The sequence below is a fragment of the Siniperca chuatsi genome, linkage group LG14 (genome assembly GCF_020085105.1).
Source record: "Siniperca chuatsi isolate FFG_IHB_CAS linkage group LG14, ASM2008510v1, whole genome shotgun sequence".
Classification (NCBI taxonomy): Eukaryota; Metazoa; Chordata; class Actinopteri; order Centrarchiformes; family Sinipercidae; genus Siniperca; species Siniperca chuatsi.
The window spans coordinates 18505946-18528358 of record NC_058055.1 but is presented as its reverse complement, the minus strand read 5'-3'; the positions used below and the strand labels follow the sequence as shown (position 1 = coordinate 18528358).

At 38.9% G+C, this 22413-nt stretch overlaps 2 protein-coding genes across 13 annotated transcripts in view; both read right to left on the bottom strand.

Annotated features, from left to right (window-relative positions):
* The window catches only part of shroom1 (shroom family member 1), a 35057-nt gene extending 28365 nt beyond the window's left edge, over nucleotides 1-6692 (bottom strand). For 2 of the 5 annotated variants that reach the window (XM_044223578.1, XM_044223580.1), the window contains exon 1: nucleotides 6438-6691. The gene's annotated coding sequence lies outside the window, so the exon portion shown is untranslated. Of the gene's footprint in view, nucleotides 1-6437 lie in introns of all 5 variants that reach the window. The other 3 variants (XM_044223579.1, XM_044223581.1, XM_044223582.1) reach the window with 2 other exon arrangements.
* A 2117-nt stretch (nucleotides 6693-8809) lies between these two features.
* Nucleotides 8810-22413, bottom strand: part of aff4 (AF4/FMR2 family, member 4) — a 30142-nt gene continuing 16538 nt past the window's right edge. For 5 of the 8 annotated variants that reach the window (XM_044223586.1, XM_044223589.1, XM_044223591.1 and 2 more), the window contains 19 exons: nucleotides 22022-22060; nucleotides 21759-21845; nucleotides 21340-21367; nucleotides 21134-21197; nucleotides 20840-20932; nucleotides 20080-20224; nucleotides 19105-19858; nucleotides 18790-18941; nucleotides 18007-18092; nucleotides 17347-17581; nucleotides 16778-16875; nucleotides 16285-16348; nucleotides 15940-16017; nucleotides 15231-15370; nucleotides 14873-14944; nucleotides 14577-14670; nucleotides 14370-14413; nucleotides 13697-13914; nucleotides 8810-12771 (listed from right to left, as the gene is read on the bottom strand). In XM_044223586.1, coding sequence (XP_044079521.1) covers nucleotides 12644-12771; nucleotides 13697-13914; nucleotides 14370-14413; nucleotides 14577-14670; nucleotides 14873-14944; nucleotides 15231-15370; nucleotides 15940-16017; nucleotides 16285-16348; nucleotides 16778-16875; nucleotides 17347-17581; nucleotides 18007-18092; nucleotides 18790-18941; nucleotides 19105-19858; nucleotides 20080-20224; nucleotides 20840-20932; nucleotides 21134-21197; nucleotides 21340-21367; nucleotides 21759-21845; nucleotides 22022-22060 — 2619 coding nt within the window. In that variant the 3' untranslated portion in view covers nucleotides 8810-12643. The remainder of the gene's footprint in view (nucleotides 12772-13696; nucleotides 13915-14369; nucleotides 14414-14576; nucleotides 14671-14872; nucleotides 14945-15230; nucleotides 15371-15939; nucleotides 16018-16284; nucleotides 16349-16777; nucleotides 16876-17346; nucleotides 17582-18006; nucleotides 18093-18789; nucleotides 18942-19104; nucleotides 19859-20079; nucleotides 20225-20839; nucleotides 20933-21133; nucleotides 21198-21339; nucleotides 21368-21758; nucleotides 21846-22021; nucleotides 22061-22413) is intronic. The other 3 variants (XM_044223585.1, XM_044223587.1, XM_044223588.1) reach the window with 3 other exon arrangements.

The window sequence follows — 22413 nt, the reverse complement described above, 5'->3', positions numbered from 1 at the left end:
TCCTCAAATGTCAAAAAAACAATTCAGTTCTCAATGATATAAAACAAAGAAAGGACACAAATCCTCTCATTTGAGAAGCTGGAACTACAGAATGTTTGATATGTTTTCACTACTTTTGCATGAAAAATTATCAAAATAGTTGCTGATCGACTAATTTCACCCCTAAATTACTTAAAATTCTGTCATGTGATCTAATTAACTGACTCGCTGCTTTTCACTAATATTAATTTATTAAGCGGTTTTATTTTAGCAACAAAAAATGTCCTCATATAACAACACAGGTGTCGAGGCCATTCCAGCTCTGACTGGACACACACAGGCACAAAAAAAAAGACATCAAGCCTCTACTTCCAGCCATGTCAGACAGTTGTAAATGCCTCTTTTATTAGTCAATATCACAGCCATATTACTACGCCCGTGGCCAGCTCAAGTCTCAGTGACAACCCCTCACCCACACCTTTTCATCAGGGGCTATGAAACCTGAGAAGGCCCTCCAGCAGACCTGTTAGCACGGTGTATTATGGAGGTACAGCGCACGCACACACACACACACACACACACACACACACACACACACACACACACACCCCATAGTCTGTCTGCCTTCCTTTATTTCTCTCTCAAACACACACAAAGTATGAAGGGTTGCTCTGCAGTCCAAACAGTGAAACAGCAACAGCGTCAGAAAAAGTTGTATTCTTCCTCTCTTGCCCCTTTTTTTGATGCATCTGTGACTTACTTGATTATCTCAACATCAGCATTTTAAAATTCATAAAAAAAGTCAGAATCTGTGATCAGTGTAGTGATGATTTTGTATTTCAGTCAAGCAGTGCAGCTTTGGATTTGGATTGAATTTGGATTTTTCCCGATGGACTTCCTGCAGGTGGCATTATTTTCGTTGTTCTGCCATTGTGGCTGTTGCTACTCATGCTAACTAAACAAACTGTTGTTGCTTTGCAAATGTTTTGCAACGAATAAAATGCATTTAACACGTTAGTTAGACCTCAAAGATAAGGTAACACTGAATGTAAAAACAACTTATGTTTGTTTGAGAACTTCACAGCACACCTTTAACTATTCTATGGCATTAAAGAGTTATATTTTTTGTCTCTGCAGTGTGTTCTGCTGCTATGACAATTGTATTTTCTGTCTATCTATATTTCCCAAAAAGTAGGGAAAAGGAGTTAGCTATATTTTTAAAAGCTGCCTGTACAAATGGGTTACTCACACACATGACATATGACACTGCCATATCCCAATGAGGGTCCTATAGGGCCATACAACAGTGTAGGTGTGGTCATGTCAGATAACCAGAATAGGCAGGCAGACAGACAGACACACATAACCATACACACTTTCCACACTGCCCTCAGGGCGTCTCATATTAACCAGCGACAACCTCTGTCAGCCATTTGTCTCCTTCTCCACCATCGGCTCTATAGGACCTGAAGAGGCCTCTCTGTTCCCCCGACAAAAGAAGGAAGATCTGACAGTAACTCACAACTGCAGACCAGTGATCAAACCCAAGTAGGGGAAGAAAAAAAACCCTGGCTCTGCCTGCAGAGAAGAGCTCTGAAGTAACAACTGAAGAGAAGACACTAGACAAAAGGTGGGGAAAGAGAGCTGGAAAGGCTGTGAATGGTGTGGTGGGTGGTGTTGGAGATAGTTTTGCCTATGTTCCACAAACACGAGCGTTTTGAAATCAATCCACGTGCTTCCTGTCTTGGAAAAGTGTGCACCCAGAGTCAACCTGTTCCATGCAGGTGCTGGTAAAAGTGAAGAACAAGTGGGGCAATATATCCGCATCCTTGAAATAATTCACTGAAGCTCTCTGTTGTACTTTTTCTGGGGGTTTGTTTTTTACAATAAATTGTTGTTGTTGTTTTGCCCTTCTAGGCCAAACACTGACAGCAAAAAATTTAACCAACTTTTTGGGTCGCTTGGGGAAGCTGTAAACACAACATTTATTATACATATTATCATATTATTATACATATTATCACTTTTAAAGTTGACAAACTTTTTAGCAAACAGTTGCATGTTTACACATCCAGCAGGCCACCTGAGGAAAATAAGTCCAATATTCACTCTCCTTTTAGCTCTGTTTTGCTCTTCACAAACTGAAGAAAACATCTGGCTCTTTAGCTGCTAAATGCTTCACTATGTTCACTGGCCAGTTGCTAATTTTGTCTGTCTGCTGTCTGGTGCTGAGCAGGTAGCGTGCTGTGGGGGTTTTAGAGCTTTTTTGTCGAAAACAACTACACAGTCATAATTCCCATAAAAGTATCCAAAATTACTCTGCCAAGCCAGCGTACGTTAAATGACTGCAAGGCCTACTTATGTGGTAACTAACTATCTTTCTTGCCATTAATAGACTTCAGAGAAAGCCTTTCAGACAATGCAAATGCTGTGCAAACCTCTATACAAAAGCCATAATACGTTAGAGGAAAGTCTTTACTGTGATTATGGATATGATGGTGATGCCAAAGGTTCTGGTTTCTGGGACAGCAAAGTGGAAAAATCTACACATGTACACTCATCGATTAGCTCAGTTCTACCATAACGATGTAATGCTGAAGTATTTTTTATTTACTTACTACTGCTTTCATCTTAATTATCATTAAAGCTATTTAACATCAAGGTATTTCAGTATTAATATTTCCAATTGCAACATGCCTGCCAGTTACAGCAACCTCAGATTTTCCTTCTATTGTTTTCTATTACTTATTAATCGTGTGGGGAAATTTTAACTTGAATATGGCATCTTAAGCAGGCTTCTCTCTTCCTCTTCTGTGGTCTTACTCAAATACTCTAGAGAATAAAATCATTCACCCTGATCTGCTTATCAGTGTTCAAAGAGACCTTCCTGGGTGTTACTGCAATGATGTCACACGACCTAAGCGTACCTGAATACCTGTATGTTACAATCATGCACTCTAAAATGTGCATCCGTCGTCGTGTCAACCTTTCCAAGGTCTTTATTTTCAAAACGGAGCATGACATCAGGATGACTTTCACAAACCAGAACACCACACCTAATTATTATGTTATAGTATCACCATGATCTAACAAAGTAGTAAAATATTCAGTTACTTACAATGGTGTGAAAAAGTGTTTGCCCCCTTCCTGATTTCTTATTTTTGTTGCATGTTTGTCACACTTAAATGTTTCAGATCATCAAACAAATTTAAATATTAGTCAAAGATAACACAAGTAAACACAAAATGCAGTTTTTAAATGAAGTTTGTTATTATTGAGGGAAAACAAAATCCAAACCTACATGGCCCTGTGTGGAAAAAGTGATTGCCCCCTAAATCTAATAACTGGTTGGGCCACCCTTAGCAGCAACAACTGCAATCAAGTGTTTGCGATAACTTGCAATGAGTCTTTTACAGCGCTGTGGAGGAATTTTGGCCCACTCATCTTTGCAGAATTGTTGTAATTCAGCCACATTGGAGGATTTTCGAGCATGAACTGCCTTTTTAAGGTCATGCCACAGCATCTCAATAGGATTCAGGTCAGGACTTTGACTAGGCCACTCCAAAGTCTTCATTTTGTTCTTCAGCCATTCAGAGACGCCACAACAACATCCAAAGATACAATGTCCTGACCTTATCTCTGATAACTCCAATATGTCATCCCGAATAGCCTGACTTTATTACCCACCAAAACCTTGAAAAAAACGCGCCTGATGGACTTTGGTCTGCCAAGTAGTTTTTGTAGTTTTGTAGTCTTTGTAGCTCTACCATACATGCACAATCTCATTCTTCTGGAGTTAAAATGTATCTCTGTTGCCCCTCGTTATTCCTATTAACTAAATCTTCCATTCTTACTGCAACACTGCATATCAAAACCTGTTGCTACCTGATCACAAGTTACAGCTGATTTATATTTAAATCACATGTTAGTGGTTTACACTTAATATCATTTCAAATCCTCTCTTGTACCTGATTACAGCCAGACAATCACATCACTGTAAAAAAAAAAACACTATTCAATTCCCCTTCCCTTAGAATGAGTCATTCACTACATAGACTATTTCCTTAAAGCATTTCTTTTCCTGAAACCAACAATGCCAGTGAAAGCATCACATCATGCAGGTACAAAGGAAGAGGTGGAATTACAACAAGATCACACTTCCATTACGGGAAAATGTAAACAATACAGGTAAGAATAACAGAAACCACCGAGCTATCAACTGATTTATAACTCTGACATGTTCCTGCTACATCCTGACACCTTCACTTCAAAGTGTCACCATACAGAGTGATAATGATTTAATTACAGCAGCGTTAGGTAATTTGATAGATTCCTCTACCTTTTAGCTGCTTTATTTCTGGAATATCATTAGGATCTTTTAAAAAAAAAAAAAACTGAAATAAATCAAATCAGTTGTGTGTAATCCTACCATTTCATTTGGATCACTCAACATTTTCACAAAGTTTTTAGTATGTCATTATTTTTGGCTAGTGCCAGTCTAACCTTACCCACATTGCAAAACCAGTTAGTTCATCCTTGTAGATGTGGGCTGTGTAAAAGGTCACCTAAAGAATGTAAACATCCGAGTCAAAACTACACACTCCAACACACTCCAAGAGTAATTTTCCACTGTTCCATGCAACGACCAGCCCCACTAAGTCAAACGACAAACTAGGGCTATTTTTAGTCTTTACTTTATGTAAGGTTTGAGAAATCGGGTATTGTTACAGCAGCACAACCAATGTATGTCTAAAATGACTGCACTATACACAATTATTCTATCTCCTTTTGTGCAGCACAACGTCAATACTGTGCACACACTATTTTGTTACCTTAGAGAGGGAGAGGGAAGGAGAGGGAGACAGCAAAGACAGAGAAAGAGATCATGTTTCATGGTAAGTTTACGTATATGGCCCACGGCTTTGTGACCCTACTCTTATTTTACAGCCTTGCCCTTCTATTTGCTTCCATCATTTGTTTCCGGATTCCTTTAATCTTCCTGCAGACACACACACCACCTATTCAATTCATACAACCAGTATGCAACGATCACCAAATGTGTGTATTATTGCCAAATGCTTGCATGTTTTGGCTTTGTGTCAAGTTATCACGCAGTGTGTCGCTGAGTGAGTCAAGTTCAACCGTCCATCGTCGCATGACTATCCAAGCAGTGCAACATTAGATGAGTTTCGGATCAACAAGTGTTTATGTGGGAACCTGCATGTATTAGGTGGATGCATGCTTTTGGGTTCTCTTGCTCATGCCTCCCTCGGTGCACATACATGTATGCGTTCTTGTGCATGCGTTTGTGTTGCTGTGTCACTTGTCTTAGTCTTTGTGTGTATATATGCATGCATTCCACCCACATGTAGGTCTACTCTGCACTAACAACTCTGTGTCTTTGCAGCCTCCAGGTCAGACTCTGTGGGTGCAGTGGAGTCGAGCCGGGTCAGCGGCCTGAGCAGGGCGTCCAGGAGCAGCTCACAGAGAGGCCAGTGTGCTCCTCCTGCTCCCACCATCTGACCAACGCACCGCATGAGTGCTTCAGTTTCAGCCACAGCACAAAACACCAGTGTCTGGTTTCCCCCAAAGCAACCCTGCCACAGCCGTGGTGCCTTTTGTTCCCGCTTTAAATAAAACATAGTCCAGTCATTAGGTAGAAAGGCCCTCCTTTTCATAATTCAGGGCCAGGTATCAATTTGAGGCAAGGAGATAAGGTTAAGGAAGGACAACACTATGTTGTTCTGTCAAACAACAGGCATTGTATAAGTACTGTACAACACAGAAAGTATGGGAATGGCAATTAAATGTGGTGAAAACAGTAGTTGGGGTTGATGTTTGTCTCCAGTCCATACTATCCATTACAGGGCTGCAACTAACCATCACTTTCATCATCAACTAATCTGGAAATTGTTTTCCCAGAGCCCAATGTGACGTTAAAGATAGATATTTATCAACTAAATGTTTTAGCAGTAATCCATTATAAACTGAAGAACTGAACATGTATAGCTAAAGATAAAAAAAAAACTAAAAAGCCATAACGTTACAAAAGCCATACAGGTGAGAAAGACAAACTACAGCCCTAGAATGTTTACAACACGAGAACAAATCAATTTTAGGATATAAAAACAATTACAAAATGTACAATATATCTACTAAGTCTGAACATGGTATTGCAGAAAATTCAGTAGCAATCCAACAGGTGATAGGCTATGTTCAAAAAGACAATCAGTCACTATGATCACAAACAAGGACTAGAGCAGTGGTAGCTTATTAAATGACAACGTTTATTTTACTACCGACACGCATTACAACTTGTAGAAACTACACCTATAAAGAGAGTTTCAAAACCATGTATTTTCATAAAGCTATCCTATGACCATTTCCACAGTAAATAGTAACCAACAGGTTGACAGTTGACAACCGAAACTGAACAGCCACAGCGATACTAGACGCACCTGCTGCTACCAAAGTCCCCTTCACACACCTGCTGATTCCCGTTCACTTTGCGGTTTTCGACTTGTAGTCCTTGTTTCTCTCGGATGTGTCTCCTCTTCTCGAAAGAATAACAGTTAGAAATAGAAAGACTGACAGGCCAAATTCACTTTTTTGTGGTTGGCTTAGCGCGCCTCGCATCCCGCGTTAATGAGCTTTCCTTTTCCTCCCCTCGCAGTTAGTTTACCTTATTCCCTGGAGGGAGAAGCGGATGAAAGGTAATGGAGGAGCAAGTAGACCAATCAGATGCGGCGGGAGGCGGGCACTTTGGGGATACACGACACTCTATTGGTCAGTCCGTGTTAATGGCGGAACAGTGAAAACGGGAATTTATCCGTATTGTTTTGATGTTCTTCAGTTCACTGAAAAGAGGCAGAAGCTAAAACTGAGCAGTGCCATTTTTACTGCTATACAGACAGAGACATGTAGTGTTAGTGTATAGTTTAACAAATTAAATATTCACACTGTCAAGGTCATCTTTCAAATATGATAACTATAAGTAAAAAGTGACAAGAGAAGAAAACTCAAAATGTGAAAAGACAAAGTGGCCATGAAAAAACATCGTAATCTACATAAGAGTTAATGTTCTCAGGGCAGCGCAATGTGGATTGAAATGAGCTAATCATTTCTAAGAGGCTCTGCAATGCAAAGCTATATAAACTACTTTGAATACCTTTGTTTCATGCACAGAAAGATTAACTAGGCACCATTTATTTCTTATTGAAATAGACAAACAACTGAGGCTGTTTGGATGGTTCAGGATATAGAAGAACAAAATATGAACATCTTCTAGGCCACCAACAAATTCTTTTCATCCAGCTGCCATTAGTTGTTAGTCAATTGTTGTTCATTACAACATTATTTAATGTCAGGCAGACTGGATCAGGTGCTTTTAGGGTTATATGTTACATTCATAATTTATATGAAATGATTATATTTAGAGCAGGATAATTTTGGAGAAAAGCATTGTTAATATAGTTATATATTAATAAAAATACTGAGACTGAGGTAACTTGGATCCCGTTTTTTCTAAATTGATCACAAATTGTCTCCAGATAGAGTGCAATAACTATTTCCCCTGTAAACTATATTGCAAATAACTGTAGCTGCTTTCCTTCCTTCCTTCCTAGATTACAATCCAGGAAGCCTTCAAATGATCACAATTAAGACAGGAAGCAAGAATCTAGTTTTCAAAGTCACCCTCCTCCCTGTTCATATTGTCATTATTGCAGTGTAAGTGATACTATGGCAATAATGACAATCGGCAACAATCACAGTAATTGTGAATATATATGATTGTAATGACAGTCCAGTGATAATAAGGCTGAAATTGATGGGATGACAGCAATGACAATAGCAACTCGTGACCAATTTATTCACTGAGAACTGAATCACAGGCTGGGCCTGTTGAACAGCAGCTGCCTGTGTTGTAATTAGTCACTACATGGGATTGGTCACGATACTCCAATTAGCAGTACTTGTCAGTTCCCTATCAGTGGTGTGTAACTAAGTACATTTACTTAAACATAAGAGGTACTTGTACTTTGAGTATTTCTTTATCTAAGAGGGGAATATTTTCTCCATTGCATTTTTTAACAGCTGTAGTTACTAGTTACTTTACAGATTATTATAAACAAAACCTATGATGAGTTTATAAAATATAATGCATTGCAATAGGTTAATCTACCCAACAGTATGTTAATTAAAATTACCTTTAAATTTATGTACCTGTAATCCAGGCAGAGATTTGGACTCTTTTTAGCTCTGTTAGTTGCTTCAAAATGATGTTGCCTATGCCATGTGTATTTATTTAGCCATTATGAGAGAGTGTTACTTAATTTCCAGTTGTGCTCCCAAAACAATATAACAGAGAAAAAGAAAAAAAAGGAGCTTTTAACCTCTGGTATGGCTATGGAGCACATGTGCACACCCCTCCCACACACACACTTTTGGTGAGTAATACTAGTGTAAACATAACTTTTGTTAGTTTAAAAAGAAAACGCTACAGGGCATCTTTAAGTTTATTGTTCAGTAAATCAAAGAAAACAATTTGTTGTCTTAGGCAGTCACGGACCTTTCATTTATTTACCTCTTCAAGTTTTTACTTGATTTTTTTTTATATTTTCCCAAATCTCACCCATTATATCACCTTGGCAAAATGAAAGCTCTGTATTTAACAGGTTCCCTGGCCGTCTTTTAGACTTGCGCAAGTAAATAAAAGACTTTAAAATGTTAGTAAGACATGAGATGCATGAGTCAGCTGCTTCAAGCGCTCTTTTGCTTCCTCTTAAACTAAATTATCTCGTGCTGCTAAAATAAAATGAGTATCACTACATTAAACATATCCATATATATTTTATTCTCAATACGGCAAAATACAAAGAATAGTCAGGACAGACTCTCATTAGTCACAATTAATACTCACTTCACAAGAATGCTTTTAAATTACGTAACCTAAGTTTGAAGATCAAACTCAATGAGTACCTTTAATCATATTGCATCCATCATATATAGTATCTCTATCATCAGTTCTCTTAAAACTAATCCAATTTAGACTATTGTACATAGTGTATGCTGCTGGTCTCACTTTAGAGACAACTTTTAGAAAAAAGGTGTTATACAACATACTGTATAAACTGCTACAACTGTTTTGACCTGTAGAGAAATACCTCTGTTTCAAAAGACATGTTGGACCAATTGTTCAAAAGGGACAAATAGTAAATACATCTCTCCCATGAGGACAAAACAGACGTGGTTTTACATAACAGACTGTACACACCATCCATCCATCCCATGAGATCAACAATATACATTTCATGAAAAGTACACACCTCCATATCAAATACAGAGAAGACAAAATATTCGCACTTGGATCTAGAGACAGATTAATTAATGATTATGTGGCGACCATGATACTGAGAGACAGTGAAGCAGGAGACAAAGAATACGAGCACAGTAAGAAAAGGACTGAGAAATCAATTTGATATACAGTGTTAAGAGACTGGGATGTCATCTGTAACAGCTTGGAAGAAGGAGAACACAAAAGCCCACAGAGAAGAAAAAAAATGTGCATAAAGTATCTCACAAATGTATTTACAGCAGTTTTAAATTTCAATAAAAATGTCAACCTGTAGTAGAAATTCACCCTTAAAGAAATGTTATATTTACAATTTATACATTTTTATTTAAATAGAAACATGCAAGTGTTAACATCTTCCTACTGAATGTCAAAAAACAAAACAAAACAAAAAAACAACTCATCTTACCCTGGATTCGTTCAAGTTAGAATTAATATTAATTACTACTTACAATGAAATCTCATCATGAACAACCCCGATTCATTTAAATCATCCTATTTCATAAAATGGTACTCCTTAAAATGGCAAAATAGAAAAAAAAAAATCATTAAGCAAAGGGGCAGAAAAATAAATAAGTGTGAGTAGCAAACTGTTAAAATTATTCTAATGCTAAATTTTGTACATTTGACTACAAGATAGTGTAGGGAACACAAGGCGCAGACCTGTACTTACAAAGTGTACCAGTGTATGAAGACATTGACTGGGCTGGCAAAACCCACAGAGGAATTCCTATGAGAAAAGTGGCCTCCAGCTTTAAGTACAAAATGGCTCAAGCCATCTGTGTTTGGTTATAAAAACAGATCTATATACACACATATATACTAAACCAGTACACAAAATTGCAAAAGCTAAAGGCATTGGACATTTGAGTTAAACAGGTTTCTCACTGAGGCAGAAAAAAAAGTGGGGAAAAAAATCCCAAGCCTAAAAATGATTTTTTTTCCCACAGAAACAGATCCTTTTTTTTTTTATAAAAATCCTGCATAGATTAAAATAATACCTCCTCTGACTTTCTCTTTTTCAAGTGCAAGAGGAAATAACAGTATCCCCCTCCTACAATAAAGGCCAGGGAGCCAGTGAAAGAAAGAAAATACCAAACACAACAATAAAGGTCAAACATGGACCAAATAGTAATTCTTAAGATTTGATTTGTTTTGAGATTAAAAAAGGTGTAAGATGAGCTCAGAAAATACACCAAATTTATGTTTGAAAATAGAAGAAAAGTGCCAGAAAGTTACAGACTATCACAAGCCTTAAACTTTTTGGCACTTTCCTCTTGTCCAAACTCATCTTCCATTAACTAAAACAAAACCAACCAATTAAAGTTTGCATGAATACTATTTGGCCCAGGCTTTAATATTTCCAGCATCTTTTAGTAGGAAGTGGGCAAAAAAAAAAAAGACAGTCCTTTGTTACTGAACATTACCAAACACCCAAATGTCAACTGAAATCTTGGGTGAAATGTTAACATCTTCATTCAAATCCACTGCCATCCACATTTCCCTTGATGACATCCAGTAAATGTTCACATCCGGACAGCTGGCATACGCCATTACTCTGTCGTCTTTACCCCGCCTGCTGTAACCACATTAACAACAACTAGCTGACACATTTCTTAGCTACTGTCTTGTAATACAAGTATTTTAAAATTTAAATAGGAGCAATTACATATACAAAATACTTTGCATCTTATAACCCTTGTTCAACCCTGTTTTACAAGTATGCATTTGAAAAGTTATACTTATGCTTATGCTTGGCCAGAAGAAGGGGAAAAAAAAACTGCTTGGTATATAAATAAAATCTATATTGGCCGTTATACTTCTTTTTTGAAATATATAATCATAGATTTAAAACTCTTTGTTCTATAAATCCAACACTGCTAATCTGCATCACTGACGACTGCCTCTCTAAAGGACATCTTTCCGTTCAGATGAATTTGCTTTTGTTGTGCCAAATTAGTGGCCACTCGGGCCCAGCTTTTATAAACTGCAATGTAAATAACTGCATTGTACACATGGAAACGATTTCAATACTTAAGACACTCCCTGCTGTTCCTTAGAAAAATACACTCTGAGCAAACAAGGGGATCAAAGAGAGAATAACACTGTCTGGAAGTGACTCATCCTCGAGGAAATTTCTCAATGAACAGTGTGTAAAAACATTTCTTAGGAAGGGACTTGTTTTCTGGAGCTTCAAATTCAGCACATCTCTTAAAGAGAACATTAACATGATCAATTTTATTAAGGCTCAGAGTCTAAAAGCCCCCGCTAGCGGTCCCTAGAGGCCATGCTACTCCTTACATTAAACCAGAGCAATGGGTTTGAACAAAATGAAAAAATTACATTTTCTAGCAGGGCTCAAAGAAGTTCAGGATTCTGGGAAATACACTGACATTTATAAATATGTGTGTCAAGTATTAATCTGCTGTGCACAGTAGCCCTTCCTCTCATCCTTAAAACATGTGGGCATGCTTCCAGATAAACCTTTAGCGCCTAAAGACTTTGAAGGAAAGATAAATGAAGATGGTGCCCAACACCATCTTTACTCTAAAATGTCAAATGCGTTGACAGGACTTGACTTAAAACTGAAAGACTGCAATAAAAAAAACAATCGTTGCCAGCCTCCATTAACTTCTAAATGTTTAAAAATGCATTTAATGAGTTACAGCAAAAAAAAAAAAGAGAAAATAAAAACAATGTATTCAGATATGATGGGTGGCTGTTTGTTTTCCTGTAGCTCACATACAAGGCACAGAAATGATAAAGAGAAACCTTCATTTTAAAGCACCTTTGGTGTTTATGGGAGGTACTTTGGTGAAACAAAGTAAAATAAAAAGTTAAAAGCCAAAGTAGCCTAAAAACCAAACCCCATTTTTAAGCATATTTATAACAAATAATTCACCCAGCGCTTCCATGCCAAAAAGATAAAAACATGGCCTTCAAAGACTTTGTAAGAATGCCGACATATGAAGCGTGGCGATAAGCTTTTTGTTCCTGTGCTGCAGTTCCAATGCTTCTCCCTGTGTGGTGCGGCCGACGGTGTGAGATGCTCTAAATTGCTCAGTGTTTTTGGCAAGCTGGTGTAGGAAATGGACACAGTGTTGGAGATTTATCTGAGAAGTTCCTCACGTGTGTGTGTGTGTGTGTACATGGAGGACCAGAGGTGGACTGTGTGTGTGCATACAGTACATAATTATATATGTGTGTCTGTCTGTGAGGGCATACTTGTGTGTCTTTGAGCACATGTTGCTGAAGACAAGAGGCTGAGGTGTGTGTATGTGTGGAAGCAGCGTGCAGGGGAGTGAGTCCTCGCTAGGGAATAAGCTTTGCGTCCAGGCGCAGCCAATGGAGGCCCTGCCGTGTGTAACGCACCAGTTCTGTCATGCTGCTGGTGTTGAAGATCAGAGGACCCATCACCTTGTCCAACTCCAAGAAGAACTCTGGGGAAAACAAAGACACAGCGAGAGGCGGCAGCATCAGTTCAAAACCCAGTGACTCAAGGCAAGTTCAAGGTGGGATAATCAAGATCATTTTCTGCTTTCACAAAAGGACAATGTGGGAACTATTTTCATCATATGCTGTTCACTACTTTTAAATAATCAATTGTTTAGTCTATAAATTGTCAGAAAATAGTGAAAACCTATTTCCCAGAGTCTAATATAATGTCTTAAAATTGCTTATGACCAACCAACAGTCCAAAACCAAAGATTTTTAATTTACCTCATGATAGTAAAACAGCAAATTCTCACATTTGAGAAGCTGAAACCAGCATATATTTGACATTTTTGTTTGATAAATAACTTTTAAACAATTAATCGACTATCGAAATTGTTGTCAATTTCATGTCGATCAACAAATCACTTCAGCCGTAGCTAGAACTACTTATGAGTACTAATGATTTAACAACCTGTTCAGTACGTCAACAGGACTTAAAAAAACAAAGTACAGGCTACAAATAAAGCTTTGCCTTTATTAGACAGCATACAGTAGAGAGGTGACGGGGGAAGACACACAACTACGGTATCAATTAAATGGTCAGACTGTACTCAATTTTAAACCAGAAAAAGTGCTAGAATTTTAGGAAACTTCCCATCTATTCACATTAGCCTGCACAGTGGTGGAAACAGTGCAACAAGTTAACGCCAGTTACAACACATCTCAGTAACAAAGGCTAAAAAATCTCATACTCAAGTAATAAAAAGCAAATGACAATGCTATAATATTAAATGACCCTAGTAGGTGTAATAACATGCTTCAGCTAGGTCTTCAAAGGCTAAAATAATAATACAGGTTGGAGGTACTACCTAACTATCTAAGTAACAATAATTACAAATAAAGCAACACCTAGTTTTTGAAGTAGTTTACCTTTCTGCTCCTTGGATAGTTGCTCAGCCTGGTCCCAGACCTCGGTGGCATACAGGAAGTTGGAGGTGACCTGGACGTAGCTGGCAGCCATCTGGTGGATACGCTGAGGTATGGTCACAGACGAGCTGGTGCTGCTGCTGCTGCTGACTGATGAGTAGCCGCCGGCCGTGCCAGGTGACAGTTTGGGAGACACTGGGGAGGGCATACCCGCTGCCTTGCTGCGTTAGGAAACAGAAACAAGCAGACATGGTAATGAGAGGGCTGGTACTGGTATAAAAAATAAGTTATTTTTAGAAGTCAAACAAACACCTCTGAACACATGACAGTTAAAACATACTGAGCACTAACTGAAAATCTGACAGCAGTATTTATGTAGCTGCTGCCCAGTATGACTCAATAGCTTCAAACTGATCTTCACAACAAGATGAAAGTATCTGCATAGGTGCTGATATTAAAAAAAAACACCAACCAACAAAAAAACAAAACAAAAAAAAAACAGTACTTTCAAGTTCTCAACTTTCTGTGAAAATCTACAACTTACTTTAAATTGGACAACAAAGATTATTATTAAACTAATTTGCCGTACTTTTTCTTAACATTCAACACTTGTGTAGGAAACACAGATGTTCCTTTACAATTGCTTTCAATCTCCAAAGAGCAAAGGAGGACTTACTTTCCCATTCCAGGAGAGGGAGCCTGGGTGTTACTCAGAGAATTCTGTCAAACAAAACGAGGGGAAGAACATTATGTACACAGACAGGAAGCAGGTTACACATTCACAATAAATAAATAAAAAACACATGGATTTTATATTGTGTTCCTTTGGTTTTGAAGGTTTGCCAAGCAAAACTTGATTTCTGCTTCTAGGAAACAAAAGTACCTTTAAGTGTTCGGTGAGTGTTTTGGAGTATTTTAGTGCACTGTCTTTTCTCAGCTTGAATAACCGCAGGTAGAGGAGAGACTGGCATCGTAGGCTGGAAAGAGAAATAGGTTAATATTGATCTAAAACTTGCAAAGTAGACAGCAATGACTATAGATGTGTACTACTTAAATACACAACTCTCCATAATCAAATAGCCAGGATTTTGAGGACTTTGAGTTGAAAGCTAAAGCCAGGACGACACCTCTTGAACATGAAATGGATATCCATCACCAGATGTCAGTCAGCGTACTTACCAAAGCACAGCTAGCCTCTTGTCTGCTGAAGTAGCATCTGGGGCCATATAGCTTTTTAACTTCATAGTGTATCTAAACATACAGACAGAACACATGTTTAGTTTCTAGGAGAAACAACTGTTTAAATCATTATGGAAACAGTTAATTCAGAGATTTGGGTGTTATGCTAGTAGCGACTAATGTAGCCTCGAGCTGCAAGCCTCAAGCAGAGATGAGGAGCGGGCTACAGAGGTCTGGAGAGCTCACTTCTTTCGAACTCCACACCCTGTAAACTGACTTTGACTTGTAAAATTGGTGGGGGTCCCCATTAAAATTGCAATTCTGTGACAGTGATGAAGGTATTTCTGTTTGTCCTTACTTGATAAGCTCCACCGTTTCAGCATACATGGGGAACGGAGACTTTGCCTCTTGGGCGCTCTTCTCCAGCGCATTACCACATTCAATGAAAGATACGACAGCGTCCAGGTAGTAAACGGCTTTCTCGAAGCGATCCAACTTCAAAAGAGGGAACAGGTACATAGGAAAGATAAAATCACTGTTGGCAGCGCATTGCGAGTTAGTGAGCATACACCAGTATAATTTTTTTACTTAAGTTTTGGCATGACTATGTTACATAACTGACATGGCTTGTATATGACTTGGTGTGGATTACATAAACTCTCTTTTCATTAAATAACAGCAGCAACAGTAAACTCAATGATGTATGTGTTTGCTTTTGGATTGAATGTATAACATAACAGATGTGGACTAATGGAATTGTAGTGTGGGTTAATGAATTGTAATCCACATACATTATAGGAGGAATTAAAAAGCACGTCTATGATGGATATAATGTAAAATAAAAAATATTAACTTAATTCTCAGCAATAGGGTTTGTGCATTTGTTTATATCATTGGTTTGTCTAACTTTATGTAGAAGTTATTTTCTGTTTTGTACTTAAATTTAAAAAATGCAGACAGCAACAAAATAATTTTTCAAGGATTTTGAGTGGAAATAACATGCAGCAGAATCGGGCATCTAACAATCCCCAGAGAAGAAGTTGTAACCTGCAGTTAAATATAGCCACCTGTTCATCTTTCAGCGACCCGGTAACAAAAGCTTTTATGTTTTGTTTTTTGTTTTTTTTGGACATCATGCTCAAAACCTGAGAGATCACAGAGAAAAAATGGGCTTTGGAAACTTTGAGTCTGAGGTAAAATTTCCAGTCAATACAATAAATACTATACAATCACATTAATTTCAGCAATAAAAGGAAATGTGTTTAAAACTTAAAACTGTGTGCCAATATCTAGCATTAAGCTCCATGCAAAATCTCACCAGGATGTTGTTTTTCTCTCCTCTCACTGCTTTGCATGCAGCAACTGACACTGACATCGCAATTACACATGTAAATAATGGCGCTTACTCTTACCAGTGCATCTGCATTGTGTTTAAGTTTCTTGGCCTCTTGTAAGTAGTGATCTGCTGAATGGACCCTGAAATAACAACATTTTTAAACAGGTCAAACTAATTTGCTTTAATCTTTGAACCATTTAACAGAAACATTTTTACAACACTGTCATGGCTCAGTTTCTACATGAATTTTCTCAAAAGAACAGAACCTGGACTAGACATAAAAAACATTCTCTAAAATCCTTTTTCTTACATTAAATCAAACCCTGAAACAAAAATAAGAAGCAAGACTATGTTGTTTCTTTACCTCTGCTTGAAAAGGACAGAGACTCCCAACAGAGAGCCTTTAAATATGGAAATTTACGTCATCTATCCTGCATGCAGGCACATGTATTCATGACCTCCCCAACCTCCTACAGCTTTATGCATCAAAGGCAACCCTAGATCCCCACAGCAGTTTTTTCTGCATATCCTGCTGAGGGGTTATTCACAGTGGAAAGAGCTCCTCTTACCTGTCCTCAAACACCAGCTTGGATCTCTGAGACTTGGAGCCGTCCGTGGAGAGCGGAGGCACAGCCAGCTGGTTATCACAGCCCTTTGAGGATTTCTCCTGCAGAGACAGCAAGAGAGAGGGAATAAAGTTTCAGGGAAAAGGGGCCTGGTGTTTGAAGTGGAGGATAAAAATGGAGAAAAAGGTAAGGTCGAGGGAGGCTTTTTTTTGCTTTATGGACATTGGGTATATACAATATATAGACCAAACCAATTTAGTGATTAGCTGCTGGTTATACAAACAGTGTAAATACTTGATTTAATTCGTATTTTAAAAATATGCATACCCTAATGTTCTGCACAATCATACAAATGAAATACCCACAGGCATTAAAACGCATCAAGCTATGTTTTCAACCACTCCCCTTCTTTCCCCAGCAACAACTTTTTTTTTTTGGTTATGCTTGCTTCGTTATTTAAATTCCCCGGGGGGGACACAGCGACACTGTATTCACACTTCCCAGTATCCACAATACTTGCCAGGTATTCACACAAACAGCAATACCCGGGGGGTATGGTTAGTCGCACCCACCTTGCCATCACGCGTGCTGCGTCCCTTGTCCTCTCCTTTTCTGTGTTTGGAGGTGGAGTTACCCTTGGTGCTGTGGCTTCCCTCCTTTCCACTTCCTGTCCCGCTGGACAAAGAGGTGGAGGACTGGCTGACTGTCCTTTTTCGACTCGGATGCTCTGCCTTGGGCGTCCGCTGAAGACCTGACATGGAAGGAGAGGGGACTGGCTCCTCTTTCTTCTCCAAAGACCTCTTAGATCTGGTGGGATATGACAGTCATTCTAATACTTTTTAAAAATGTATATATTTAAATGGGGCCATTTTGCAGCAGTACTGTCCTCGGCATCACAAAAAATTAACACCAAGATTAAATTCCAGGTAATTTAACACTAAGAACATGACAGAGATGTCATTAGAATAAAGGTTAACAGGTGCAGCTTGAAGAGGCTGCAATGTAATAAACAAGCCTCGTCACTGAGCATTTACGCTTTGATTTTATGATGCTCACTAGAGTTTATAGGGGTTATTTTGTGAATTGTAAGAATAAAGAAAAAGACATCTGGCAAGCTTAATTTTGCCTGTAAAGAAATGAAGTACTACTGTTACACCAACTCTGCCAAGTGTTCCCAGTGTGCAGAGGCTTTACTGTGAATGATAATCAGGAGTAAAAGGAAGAATACTCACTCTTTACTGCTGTTTTTATGATGAGATAGGGACTTCTCCTCTAGCTTGCATCGCTTACTCTCTGGCTTGGTGCCTTCTTCGTCATTCTAAAGATTAAAAAAATAAAAAATAGACAAAATCACAGAAAATTAAAAGCAAAGACACATCTATGGATTTATTGGTGTGTGTACATGCCTCTGTAGGAAGTGATTTGAAGACAAAGAAATTTGCTACGGAGCACTTGAACCCTTACACGGCACAGTACAACCTTCTGCCAATGCTTAATGGTTTTCCAACTTGCTGTTACACCCTAAGATATCACTTAGATTGTAAGTCTCTTTGTCGGGTAGTTTCATAGCTATGATTAAAAAAAAAAAATTGCACAATCACCTAACGGCAGAAATTCCAGATCTGGATCTAGACCAAAATTGAATCAATTGTTACTTGGCTCAAAGGCATTTTCTTGCTTTAATGGAAATCTGTTTGGAAGTTATTTTAAGAGATACGTTATCCTGAAGGCTAACTAAAATGGAACGATCATAACTTCCCTGATGAAAGTAATAACAAAACAAAACAAAAAAAGAAGCTCCAAATAAATCGTAATTCAGTGTACAAGATCATACTGAAAACATAACACTCTAAAAAAGCTTTCTGGAGGGTGGGTGTACAGATAATCATATAGATTTTCAAGATTAAGTGAAGGGACCACTCTTAAAGCGAGAAATAAATGTAAAGAAAACGGATTCAACAGAACTAGAATCAAAAACAGAACACAAACAGGAATTTGCTCTATCAATTCCATACCTTGTGTTTCCTCTTGGCTTTACTAGAGCTCTTGTCAGTTGTCTGCTTGCTGAAGTCTTTGCTGTCCCTGTCTAGAGAGTCGTCCCTCTCCACTTTTATCTCTACAGGCTCCTTGTAGGGCCGCCCTGGGATCCTAGACAGCAAGCTGAGATCTATAGGAAATGGGAAGGAAAGGGAAGGGTAGGTTTAATTTGGTCCAAAGTAAAGAAAAGCTTCAGGAGTGTGCACTCCCTCTGGACATATGTAAAACAAGTGCACAGAATACAGTGAGAATTTGCATTAGACTTCTTCGCATTATGAGCAGTTTTGACTCACCTATCTTCACTAGTAAAACCTGCTGCTGAGGCTGCCTTGCAGGGTAACGCTCCTCTGGGTCACTGAGTGGAGACAACACCTCTTTCTCTTCCATTGGAGAAAACACACACACGGGGGTCCTGATACTCTCTGTGTACTTGGGTGTCTGCGACGAGGACGGGATGCTGTCATTCCCCTCAGAGTCTGATGATGAAGAGTCTGTATCAACAAACTCACGAGACTTCTGGGAAGTCTTGGTGGGTGCCTTGGCCTTGCGTTTATCTGCAGTGTTTGTGACAGCCGGTGCAGTGGGCCTCGGAGAAGACTTAGGTTCTTTTTTGATGCTTGGTTTGCGGGAACCTTTAGTAGCAGCTTTGGGCCGATGAGGAGGTATCTCCGGAGCCGGCTCACTCTCTACTCGCAGACCTCCCTTGGGTTCCTCCACTACTGGGGGCTTCTCAGACTTTTTAGGCTGTTTTTTACCCACACTCCTTCGCGCGTTTGTACCTCCCTCACTCTGGGCGGGGGATTTTTGACGGCCACGACCACCCTCTGCACCCTTTTGTGCCGCCCGTAGGTCCCTGCTTGGGGTGGGCGCCGTCGAGTCTTTTGACCCCCCTCCCTGGCTACCATAGCCGCGTCCTGAACCGTTATCTCTGCCCTCTTTCTTGCACTTGGTTGGAACATTATTGTCCACTGGAGAGGCTGGTGAGAACTGCTTGGCCTTCTTGAACCAGTTGTCAAGCTGCCACTTGTTGGCCATGGGTTGTTCAGGCTGAAGGGGAGCAGGAGAACACACATATGTCAGAAAGTGTCTTAGTGAGCTGAAATTATGTATGAAACCTAGCCAAACATCTAAAAAAGATGGTATTTTGGGCAGAAGAAAGAAAGATCATCTTGCAACTATCCCAACTCAAAATATGGGTGGACAGATCATCATTATCACTGAGTAGCTCTACACTTTGTACAAAGTTAAAGTTACTGTTAAGTCATTACTTCAGGAGAGGCAGGCCGCGGGTGCTCATTGGCTTCACTGTCTGTGGTGCTGCTTTCGCTCTCGCTGTCGGAGCCTGAGCTGCTCTCTGAGCCGCTGTGGCTGCTCGAGTCATCCCTCGATTGATCCGCTCCTTCACTGTTATTGCTGTTGTTACAGAAGAGAGTAAAACAGAATTATATTGTGTGCAAAAGGTGTACAGTACACTCTGAGTCATGTTTTACCTATTGAAGGATGAATACAAACAACTGCATCATGTCCTGGGTTTAAAATCTTGTTTACAGTTTCACATTTCAGCTCCAAAGTTAGAAAGTGTTCAATATGCTGATAATCTCTGGAACATGGACAGAAACATTATTTATAGCTGAGGGTTATTCTTAACCACCACATATAGCTAATATTTTTCCAAATGGTTCCATTCTTGATTTGTAATTTGCATTTTTCAGCTGTGTTTTTCCATAATTGGGAATTTGCTTCACACTACAGTCACTGCTAACCTTGGGAAAAGCTGTGGACGTAATGTGTCCAAAGGTTGATGGTAACCCCCCCCCCCAATCCAGAAATAAGAAGTTACCTAACTCACACACCATCTCTTTCAAGATAAGAAACATAATATAACAAACACATTTGAATATTATGCAAGCCGATACATAACCCACTGTCATCTCCAAACTTTAACTGGAGACAACATCCCCCTGACAGTTGCAACAAAAACTGCATTCAAATTGTACTAAAGTAAATTCACTATGCTTTGTGCTTTACCTTGCTGATGTGTTCCTTGAGGCATTCTTGGCAGAGTCCTGTTCTCCATCACTGTCCTCACTGCTGCTTAGCTTCAGGTCATCTTCCAGATTCCTGAGATACAGGAATGACAGCTTTATTACAGCAGTGTAATTGCTGCAGTTTGGGATTGCTGGCCCTACATAACTGACATGCATGCCTGGTTATTTTAGGTTTCTTAACTCATCAGAAATATTTATTTTAGGTATCCTGAAAAACTAAAAACATGGGCTTAAGATGAGAAAGGACAAAGAGAGGAAAAGATGAAGCACTTACGTGGGCTGGTCATCACAAGCTTTGGGCTGGTGGCTGCTGGAGCTCTTTGAAGAACTGCCTCGCTCTTAAAAAAGAAAATAAAAAGGCAAAAGACTCATGAGAAATAAGTACATATGAACATAAATATCAGAAATATATACATACATAATTCTTTTGTAAAGATATTGTGTGTTCACGTTTGAATGAGAAGTGTGTGTGATACTCACTGTGTCCACTTGGAAAAGGGTGAGAGTCCTAAGAAGAGAGGGGGGGGATAGACTTTACCATACAATTCTGTCTGTCGAATCTGATAACAAATCAATAAATATGTGAATAAATAAATTAAAAAGGATTTTTTCCTCCTTGAGTTTCTGGCTGTATATATTTACACTAAGTGAAATAAACACCAAAACTGAGTGAGAAGTACTTGAAAGTTCTGTCACATTAAATATTTATCAATAGTAAGTCCCATCGCTTTATAGTTCCAATTAGACAGCCACAAAGCAAAGTTTCTCTGGACTGGCTGCGTGTGTTATATAAGGTCTGTTTGCACCATACAAAAGTAATAAACAAAAAATTAAGCCTTCTTAATTCACAAAATAATTTGAATCAAACAGTAAACACAGGGACTTGGTGCAATGCTGACCTTGGTCGGGAAAGGAAACTTGGAGGGCTCTGTTTTGCAGGGGGTGTGGATGGCTGTCAGCGGTGGGGGCCACGACTGAGTCATTTCCTGAAAGAAAGAAAGAAAAAAAAAAAAACAAAAACAAAAAAAACACAAGGAAAAAATGTGCAAATTAGTTGTAAGATGTGAGTAATGTGAAATGCTCTTTCATTGACTCGAGGCAGTAGGCTTTTCTCTGACTACATAGAAAGGGAGTTCTTAGCAAAATACAATTATATACATACCTTCAGAATCTCATCGACACAGTTGGCATCGCCTGCTCCCTAAAGACAGAAACATCAAGTTTAGCACATGTTCATAAACAACATGTCGTCAGTGCAGCAGGTGATCGGCGGCGGCCATTTTGAGCAGAATGAGTCATTCATGAGGCATTTTATGAGACCTTTGAGTTCAGTCAGACCAAGTGTAACATGCTGTTTGGTAATTTATTCCAGGTATTACATCATTATGAATATATGCTCCAAACATAAACACTGCTCTGCCATTGTAAATCTATAGATTCTACACGCGATGTCCACTACTATAAATTTACATTTTAAGTGACACAAACACACAGTACGCCCAAAATGTGAGTAGTGTACATAAGCTGCAGGGTTCAGAATAGATGAAAAATAGA